The sequence below is a fragment of the Notolepis coatsorum genome (assembly GCF_963971535.1).
Source record: "Notolepis coatsorum genome assembly, chromosome: 20".
NCBI lineage: Eukaryota > Metazoa > Chordata > Actinopteri > Aulopiformes > Paralepididae > Notolepis > Notolepis coatsorum.
The window spans coordinates 45,393,627-45,404,477 of NC_140184.1; the positions used below are offsets into that span (position 1 = coordinate 45,393,627).

General features: G+C 41.2%; 1 protein-coding gene across 1 annotated transcript in view; it reads right to left on the minus strand.

The window, feature by feature from the left end:
- Positions 1–10,545, minus strand: part of chrnb4 (cholinergic receptor, nicotinic, beta 4 (neuronal)) — a gene marked incomplete at its 3' end in the record, with an annotated part of 33,697 nt that extends 23,152 nt beyond the window's left edge. Inside the window, exons 1-2 of the mRNA XM_084337524.1 lie at positions 10,305–10,545; positions 1,461–1,606 (exon numbers count right to left, since the gene is read on the minus strand). Of these exons, the coding sequence (XP_084193650.1) occupies positions 1,461–1,606; positions 10,305–10,353 (195 nt within the window). The 5' untranslated portion in view covers positions 10,354–10,545. The remainder of the gene's footprint in view (positions 1–1,460; positions 1,607–10,304) is intronic.
- Positions 10,546–10,851: the final 306 nt, after the last annotated feature.

A 10,851-nucleotide genomic window follows, 5' to 3' on the forward strand; every position in this document is an offset into this window, starting at 1 on the left:
AGCCTGAAATCTTGAAGCTGGAAAATGATGGTTTTGAGTACTTGATTGGAAATATAAAACAATGAATTTTTTTTGAAAAAAAACGTACAGATGTCTTCAATAGACTAACAGGAATTGTGTAAAGTTGCCCAAATAGTGCTAGGAATAGCAGTACATAGCCCCTTTAACATAAGGTGCACTGCATCCGTTATGATGGAAACGAAAATAGAGGAAGAGTGTTTGGTGACCAGGCCCACTGTCTTATAGGCTACGCCTCCATAGGGGCGGGACCCGGCAGGTGTAGGTGTAGCCATGCTTCAACTACACTGGCTCCCTGTGCACTACCGGATTGATTTCAAAAACCTCTTACTCACCTTCAAAGCCCTCCACAATCTAGCCCCCACCTACATCAATGACCTCCTCCAAGATTACACCCCCTCCCGCACCCTCCGCTCATCCTCTACTGGACTCTTATCCATCCCCAGCTCACGCCTCAGCCATGGGTGCCCGAGCGTTCAGCTGCTCGGCTCCCAGACTCTGGAACTCCCTGCCCCCACACATCCGACAGTCAGACTCACTCATCATTCAGATCACAATTGAAAACCCATCTGTTCAAACTCGCATATTCACTATAACCTCCATCACTGCCCAATACCCCCTGCTGTTTGTTTGTCTGTTATTTTAACTTCACTGTTTTTTATACTTCTTGTTGTTTATCTTATTCTTTTCTTAACCTTGTCTTTTAACTGCCTTGCTTACTGGGAATACTCACTATAACTGCACCCTGTGTGCCACTGTCTTATATTTCATACGTTTACATTGTTTGTCTTGTTTTTAACTCCACTGACACTTTTGCAAAGATCATTGTTTTAATCCTGATTGTTCTGTTCTTATGCCCTGTAAGGTGACCTTGGGTGTTTTGAAAGGCGCCTCCAAATCAAATGTATTATTATTATTATTATTATTAAAAGGTACGGTACACAGTTGGTCTCCCCCTCTGTGCCATTATCAGCACAAAATATGTCAAAATATGATAAAAATCCACCATCCCCATGGCTGCAGATCCCGGGGGGGGCATGTCCCCCCCAAAATTGGAAATATATGAATTGTCCCCTCCAATAATAATTATGTGGTATCAAGAGTAGTGTATCTACTCCCACTCTGTAATTCTAGTTTCGAAATACTCCTAAACGCTTCATTTGCGTATTCAAATCATTAAAATTTTCTATCGGGGGACAAAGCCCCCGGACCCCCATACTCTGCGTCCCCCCCAAACTTGTCATGAGATTTGTAGCCCTGACCGTCCCCCCTGTTTTTTTTTCACAACTCGAGTACTGACTGTGTGTACTATGAAACTATTATTCCCAATAAAGACATTGCAATAATAAACTAGTGTGTGTCTCCACCAATATCACCATGGCCAAGTTCCTGCAAAAGTATTGTAGCCTACTTGGCAAGTAATGTGTTTCTGATGGTCTTACCACGCTGATGAGCTGAGCCAGGGACACCTGCAGTTTGACTGTAACACGCTCCGTCCTGTTCAACGCGGGGCGGATGAGCTTGTTGTAGCGCTGCTCTCCCAGCAGCCAGTTCATCAAACGCTCCTCAGAGTCTGCACAGCGGCCACCTGGTGACAGGATTAACAGTGTTGGTGGGAGGGGGGGTATGGGGAACACTACTTTTTCATTCATTGAATTCAATCTTCATTTAATCTCGAAAGATTAAGCGCTCATTTACAATAACGTTGAAAAATACAGCACATAATAAATACAGCACGTAATAAATAATATGGCAATATACAGTAGAAACAGAAAAGTCAATCAATTAAATAATCACGAATTATTTAAAACAACTGCAGACTGTGGTGAAATTATTGTCTATTAAAGATTTAAACTGACCAATGGATACTAATGTATTGAGTTTTAAAGTGTAACACGTTCAACATGTTGAGAGCACAGAAGCAATGCTAAAAGCTGATTTTCATAATACAGTGCAAACACTGGGGACCTTAAGTGTAGCCAATCACCAGAGCGAGTATGATAAGGTCCAGAGTTCCGGTCCAGTAATGAAGTGATGTAGGGTGGAAGATCACCAATAATGGCTTTATACAATCGTAACTAATGCCCTGACACTGCACAGAGTCGCTGAGTCGCCTCCATCCACTCTCTCATGGGAAACACACCAATGAGGTGAGACACATATAACATATTGATGGACCCATTCAGGAGAAATCACTCCCGAGGTCAATGTTCGGTGGAGCAATATTTATAGTTGGAAAGCCTGCCAGATTCATGACATATGCCTTAATTAAGCTATGTTCTGTACACCAAAAAAACAGTGCTAGACTTTATGTCAAGTTGCCACTCTTTCGTTTAGCTTCAAATAACATGAGGAAGCTAATGCATGTCATGTCAAGGGCAGGGGCCTCCCATCATCCAGCGATGGCAATATCGCTGGATGCTGAGAAAGCCTTTGATCGAGTGGAGTGGAAATATCTGTTTTATGTACTACCTAAATACGGATTTGGTCCGGTTCTCATGAACTGGATAAAGGCACTTTACCATGAACCGGTTACGTCAGTCAGAACAAATGGTATAAGGTCTGATCCATTCCATCTCTATCGATCTACCCGCCAAGGATGTCCGGTTTCACCGCACATTTTTATTCTTTCCCTCGAACCACTTGCCTGTGCTATACGTGCTCATAAAGAAATCAGTGGTATTCGTATTGGTAGTTGTGAGTATAAGGCCAGCCTGTTTGCTGATGACATATTATTAACACTAACAAATCCTAGCCATTCCATCTCTCAAGTGCTAAAGCTTATAGATACATTTGGTAAATGTTCGGGCTATAAAGTGAATTATAGTAAAAGTGAAGCTATTCCACTTAACAACCTAACTTTTCAATCACATCTGGGTTCTGCTCCTTTCAATTGGAAGCCAAAAGGAATTAAATACCTGGGAATTAAAATCCGATCTCCCATTGAAAAAATGGTTGAGTTAAATACATCTGACCTTTTAAAGAATATAAAGGAGGACATCAAAAGATGGACAGTCTTGCCTTTATCCCTTTGGGGCAGATCTGATATTATAAAAATGAATTTGTTACCAAGGCTAGCTTTTTTGATGTCCTCTATACCTTTAAAGTTCCCTCCTAGTTGGTTCAAAGAAATAAACAAATTATTTTCTGGCTTCCTATGGAACAACAGAAAACCTAGAATCAGCCATAAAAAACTTATAAAACCAAGAAATAGTGGAGGAATAGGACTACCAGATATCCACCAATATTATATAGCATATAACTCAAGATACCCCTTGCAGTGGGCTTACAATAGTGTGAGACAGATTGGCAGCTGGGAATGGCTTGAAGAACAAATTATAGAAGAACATAACAAAGATCTATCTCTTTCAATGTTGTGGTATAACCCAAAAATCACTCCCAGACTGGACAATCCGCTTTTAGAATTTTCATGTGAGATAGTGAAAATCTTACATAAACGCCTGACCTTTAGTGGATATTCCTTACCATCATGTCCATTATGGAAAAACCCTTTGCTCTCTGCAGGAGGTAAACTCCTTAAAAATAATGTATGGCAACAACATAATATAACACAGGTGGGCCAAGTGATCAAAAGGGGAAATATGATACCTTTTAATGAACTTAAAACACAGTTTGGGCTGAAAGACACAGAATTTTTATCTTATTTACAAATACAATCGGTTATTAAATCATTGTTGTCTAAAGGCATAGCTATAGGAACAAACGGAGTCATGGAAGAGACATTAAGGGGAATTACAGGCAGGAAAGGCATTGTTTCTGCAATGTATAAACTATCATGTTCAACCACCCCTGATACCAATACCCAAACTAAAGTCCAATGGGAGCGAGACATGGGTATATCCATATCTGAAACACAATGGGAAGCAGCACTTAGGAATAGTACAAAAATATCAAAATGTGTTAGATATAAAATTATACAATTAAAGATACTACACAGGGCCTATATAACACCCTGTACATTGAATAAAATGAATCACACCCTACCCAAATTGTGCTGGCATGGGTGTGGAGTAGAGGGTACGCTCATGCACTTGCTGTGGCACTGCCCACTTGTTAGGAAATTTTGGTTGGACATTGCTGAGGACCTGTCAGTTACTCTCCAAATTGACATTAATCCTTGCCCTATAATGTGTATATTGGGTGTAAAAATGGACACTGCTCAAGCAAAGATTGTAAATAATACTGTAGCACTGGCTTTTCTAGCATGCAAACGGATTATTTTAATGAACTGGAAAGAACGCAAACCGAACTGCTTCAGTTTGGAGAACTGGCGCAAGGACTTCATGGACTTGCTATCGATGGAACAGGCTGCTCTGTCTCTTCAAGAGAGTGATAGGCCCGATGGCCTTCAAGGTCCCCTGAACTTTATTAGATCACTATCTGGAATAAGTTTGTCTACTGAACCTTTGTAACGCTCTGCAACCCCCCCCCCCCCCCCTCGCCCCTTGTTGTTATTGTTATTATTATCATTTCTTGTCTTGTTTTGTCGTGTATGTATTGTCTTGTTTGAGAAAAATAAAAAAACTTTAAATATCAAAAAAAAGTTGCCACTCCCTGTGAAGCAAGACAGTGTCTCCTTTCAAGTCCGATATCATGCTGTGTGTGTCATTATCGGGCCATGGGCTCCTGCAGGTAACAGTAGTTCAACTACATCCATATTATCACAATCTGAGTCTGGAATCTCATATACTGTACAAGGAGCAACAACTGAATTGACACAGACTAAAAAGTGGATGAGTTTGAGGCCAGTCCTCACTCCTCACTATGCCTGAGGGTGTGTTCTAAGGAATGGACAGGGAGCATATGAGGTAGAATAGGGAACATGCCAGTGTTCAATCACCTCATCATCTTTATCATCATCCATTTCTCGTTAATATGAGCTGCCAACTGGGGAAAAAGAGTCAGGCTCTGGTAATTACAAGTGGGAGATGTGGGAGATCATTTTGTCTGCTCCGATATCTCTGACTTGGTGTAACGAAAATGATGGTGTCAAAATAGACACCAAATCGACCAAGATTCAAGATTAAAGAGTATATTCATCACATACATACCAGGGCATACAGTGAAATGCGGTTGACCATGCCCGCTACGATTATGCAAAAATACAATAGTAAATAGTAATAAAATAAGTAGAATAGACATGATAAAATAGACATGTTAATAAATCACTTAAAGGCACTGAGTCCTATACAATTAGACTACCAATGTCTACCATTTGAATTTCCTTTGCTACCCGAGGTCTTTCAGAAGAAGATTGGATGACATTGGTTGATCATAAAACTGATAACAAGAAGGAGCACCACAAGAATTGACCTCTTATTGGCTTCCAAGAGGTAGGAGGAGATGTCATCCTTTCCTTCCATCATGACATGAACACGCTATTTTGCCACTGTTTTCATTTGTCTTTTGATCCTGTTTCATGAAGCATATCGCATCAGCCCCACGTTGGGGATATGTTGTTGTTAACCTGTTAAGCCCTATTTTCTGAAAATCCGCCTAAAAATATGTTCTTGGTATCTAGGGACATCTATGGATATAATGGAATGTATTCCCAGTGTCAGAAATATTGTGTCTTGAGTAAATAGTGATGAAACAAAGGAGAATATAAATTGTGATTTTTCCTTGCATCTTTGACAGTGAATAACACCATGCTAAAAATGACCAGACATGAAAAACTGCCACTGAGCTCGTTCAGCACCTTCTTGAGATCATGTGTACAAAAAATCTAAGCAAATGAATAAAGGGAAGATGATTAAGATACAACCATCTGTCCCTGTTCCTGTGTCAATAAATACTCCTTCTGACAAAAAGGAGCTGAACAAAGACATCAACGCCCCCTTGTAGCCATTTACCTTTCAAAACAGCACTCTACACAAATGAGTGTATTGTACTCTCGGAGGATGAGGCCTGTGTTGAGGAGATTGTACAAATGTTCTGAGGGCCTTCACTGAATAATTAACTTTTTGGGATGAGGGGGAGATTTCTTCAGCATGTTAATGAATCTTCTGCTGCAAAGAACAACAACAGCCTGAAGCCACATTACCATTTTCTCTCTTATACGAGAACAACACCATGAATACCAATACATGAACCTCCACCTCCCGTTCCATGACAAACGGCGCCAGAGTCAGGAGTGAAGTGGGGACTCTGATTAAAAACGATGGCCCGATGCTGTCCATCTGAAGCACCGCAGATAGGGAGGCACTAGCTCTTTTCTCTCTCTCTCTCTCTCTCTCTCTCTCTCTCTCTCTCTCTCTCTCTCTCTCTCTCTCTCTCTCTCTCTCTCTCTCTCTCTCTCTCCCTTCAGCCAATAGTAACTAATGCCCTGACACTGCACAGAGTCGCTGAGTCGCCTCCATCCACTCTCTCATGGGAAACACACCAATGAGGTGAGACACGTATTGATGGACCCATTTAGGAAAAATCACTCCCGAGGTCAATGTTCGGTGGGGCAATATTTATAGTTGGAAAGCCTGCAAGATTCATGACATATGCCTTAATTAAGCTCTGTTCTGTACACAGTGCTAGACTTTATGTCAAGTTGCCACTCCCTGTGAAGCAAGACAGTGTCTCCTTTCAAGTCCGATATCATGCTGTGTGTGTCATTATCGGGCCATGGGCTCCTGCAGATTTGACAGGTCTCCCCCATGGGGAGTTGCTATGGCTGCCCCCCCTCATCTGTCATTTGGCCCATCCATACAACAGGACCTCCTCCGAAGCTCCTTATAACAGATGGTCTATTGTCAGAACCCTAGGAGACCACAGTCAAACATGTTATACGTTACCCAAAGAAGGTGATGGGCACTGGGAAGGAAAGAGGCTAGCCACTCAAACTCATTACTCAAATTAATTACTGCTCGCTGTGTGTGTGTGTGTGTGTGTGTGTGTGTGTGTGTGTGTGTGTGTGTGTGTGTGTGTGTGTGTGTGTGTGTGTGTGTGTGTGTGTGTGTGTGTGTGTGTGTGTGTGTGTGTGTGTGTGTGCATGTGTGTGTTTGAGTTTACACTGAGGGGCTAACAACGCAAGGTTTCAACCTTGTTACACTCACCCATCTAAACTCCACATTCCACAGCAACCCCAGCTGGAGAGCTGGGCTCAACCATATTATCCGGGTTAAGGCACGACTTGTAACAGTGGTCACTATGTATGTACTAGCAGGCACTTCATGCTCGATACCTGTCCTCCGACAGCCTCGAACTGTGAACCTTCCACTCACCAGCACCATGTGACCACGTACTGTATGTTAAATACCACGGTCTTATCTGTTCTGCCATCTGAAAATGATCCAATTCAGGTGGGGAAGTTGGGGTATTAACTTATGAGTGAGTTTACACCAAGGGGCTACCATTGCAAGGTTTATATATGTATGTGTGCAGATCTGCCCCTGCGTTTGTGTCCTTAAAGATTGAGATTTTCCCCTCTGTTGTAGAGTTTAAGACATTGAGCTCCAACCTTTGTCAATTAAGTTGTACATGTTTTAATTGATTTCTTATCCCTTGCTTTTGTCTATCCTCGTCTTCTGTTGTGTTTTTAGATGCTGTGTGATTTTATAGGCTTTATTTTTTTTAATATATATATGTAATCTCGATTTATAATTATACTATATTCTATTTAATTTAGTTTATATCCCATTTTATTTTATTCCACCTTTTTATTTTACAGTTGTACATCCCTGGCCTATTCTTATTTCATAATTATACTATATTATATTGTGCTTCTATCTTAATTTAGTTCATATTCCATTTTATTTTATTCCACCTTTTTATCTTATTATCTGTCTGTTATTGTCTCTCTGTAATGTTGCACCGAAAATGACCAAATTGCATTCATTGTATGGCAATAAAGACCTTTCTGATTCTGATTCTGATACTGATTCTGGAGACTGTAAATGAGGGAAATCTCGGTTGCCTTTCGATTATAAATAAAGGTTTGAACATGTGTGTGTGTGTGTGTGTGTGTGTGTGTGTGTGTGTGTGTGTGTGTGTGTTTGTGTGTTTTTTTCTGTGTGTGTGTGTGTGTGTGTGTGTGTGTGTGTGTGTGTGTGTGTGTGTTTGTGTGTTTTTTTCTGTGTGTGTGTGTGTGTGTGTGTGTGTGCGTGTGTGTGTGTGTGTGTGTGTGTGTGTGTTTGTGTGTTTTTTCTGTGTGTGTGTGTGTGTGTGTGTGTGTGTGTGTGTGTGTGTGTGTGTGTGTGTGTGTGTGTGTGTGTGTGTGTGTGCGTGTGCGTGTGCATGTGTGCATGTGTTTGTGTGTGTGTGTCTATGACTAACAGTATTTTGTGAGGTGTTGATTTGACATTAGTATGTTGATTGGCCGTGTTAATACAGCAGTTGTTTACTTGATAAGGTCAGTGCCTGACACTCTGAAATACATTGTACCAGAAAATACAATTGGGTTGAAGACCGGGACACAATAAGGAATGCTAACTGAGGGGCGCCCTCGTGGCGCATACCATAGTGCCTCGCGCACCTACGCGGCCGACCCGGGTTCGATCCCAGCACCCGACGTTATTTGTCGCATGTCCTCCCCACCTCTCCTCCCGTTCGCCCTCCCCTCTGTCCTGCGTGACCAAGAAAAGCTGTAAAAATGCTAAAAAATTGTAAAAATGAGAGGATGAAGATATGAAAGTGGATGTGTTTTAACCGTGCCCATTGCCAAATACTTATTTGATATATATACAGTAGTAAAGTAACAAAATACTACCATTTGTCTCACCTGATAAACCCTACTGATCCCCAAAAGAAATGGTGGACAACTTGACCGCCAGGTCCCTCAATGTTCAAATGCAAGTATCTAACAAGTTATTTATTCCCTATTCAGGGAGTAGCAGTGGCAGGCTACTGACACCAAAGTGTTCTCTATGGTCAATAGTGACAGATGCTTAATAAAGCAGGTGTTGTGAAAGCTTTAGGTCGTGAAACACGAGACCCTCTTCTTAGGACCAAGTAAGGTTTCGTCGATAATCCAATGTACAGCAACCCCACCCCACCACCTCCAATGTACAGTTTCCCCCCCCCCACCCCACCACCAACCTCCTACCTACCAACCTCCTCCAATGTACAGTTTCTTCGTCAAATGTATATACACTCTTTTTTAGACTCTTCTTGTATCACAAACAGTACTGTATTTGTAAATCTGGTATGTCATAAATGTATAGATGTAGCAGTACTGTCTATCTGTTTGTCATGTGATGAATTGAAAATGGGGGACCCTGATGTAAACAAGACGAAAGTCTTTCTCTGGTCTGCATCCCCTTAACAATTGTGTGTATTGAGCTGCTGTGTACCCATTCTGCAATCTGTTAATAAAATGTTCAATCGATCAATCAATAAAAACAAGATGTTAGCAAGCTTTTGGTTTATTTCTGCATATTGTCCTTTATCCTTCATACAGGAGGTTAATGTATTATTATAGGCGTATTACATATATGAGTTCATATGATGTCATAAACCTATTAGTGGTGTACAGTAAGTAGTGCCTATTCTCTCACACACACGCACGCACGCACACACACACACACACACACACACACACACACACACACACACACACACACACACACAGACATTCTAGTCGCTATAATGATTAGTATGGGCCTGAAGATATATAAATCCTGTAGGTTGAGGATGTATGTATTTCCCTTTTTATTTTTATTTAATATAATTTCTTAAGGTGGAACCTAACCATATTCAGTGTGTTGTGGTTATCTCCATCTGCTAGGACTCTCCACCAAACTCTATACCTTCTGTCATAGACACAGCAGGCTATATACCATTCCCTAAGGTAGCTGTTTAAATCACATGTAGCCTAATCCCATTTTACTCCCCAAACATTCCGTTTAAGTAGATCGTTGGCCTTGCAGTGTATTTTGTGTCTGCCTCCTTATTTGCCTAAATGTCTTTGTTTGTGTGAAAGGACATGTTGGACATTAACCAATTTCATTAGACAAATTAAACATAATTATTCATGTGTAGAAATGTTTTGTATAAAATGTAATAGGCAGGAACCTTCATTATTATCGCTGCTAACCATTAATTGAACATTGACGTTATTATTATACCTTGATATTATTATATTTGAGCCCTATTTAATGATGAGAACTTCCAATAGCTCAAAATGTGATAACTCATGTTGAGCGTATAACCACTCCAACAAGACAACAACAACCACAACAACAAACAAATAAGTTGTAGCTACAGTATATGCTACAAAACAATAAAAATCTACAGAAAACAGGCTGCACAATAAAGAGTATATATATTATACTTACAATGAAGCAACGTGAGGAAGTAAGCGAGGATGGAGAGAGTCCGAGTCATTTTTTCGGCACCGTAAGGTTCTCATGCGAGTTGTCATTGAGGAACTCCAAAAAGAACACAATCTAGCGCTCCTGTCGAGCGGGTGCGGGTCTGAAGAGGCTCCATATAGGCTACACGGGACGCACTGGTCAGCAATGCTCCCCAAATTCTTTATGTACAGCGTGCGTCCCAACTCCGACTCCAGCTGCTCTATGCGGGAACAGGGACTGGTTCTAACGCCTCATTTTGTCCCACGAAATTCAGCGACACTCTTCCATGCGCACGCCAGTAACGCCACCATCCCACATAGTCTGCCCAAGGCGCATCGCTCTCTTGCTCCACTCCTCTCTGCGAGTCCCGGTGCTTTTGACCCATGGCGTATTAGTATTACCCTCACCATGTTATTTTGTTCTAAGATGACCGACTGTTTGTTTTCATAGTATTCTTTAATTTCTTCCACACCTCTAGGCTCAGTGCCAGCCAATGTTGTTCACATTCAAAAAATCGATGTTTTTCAAA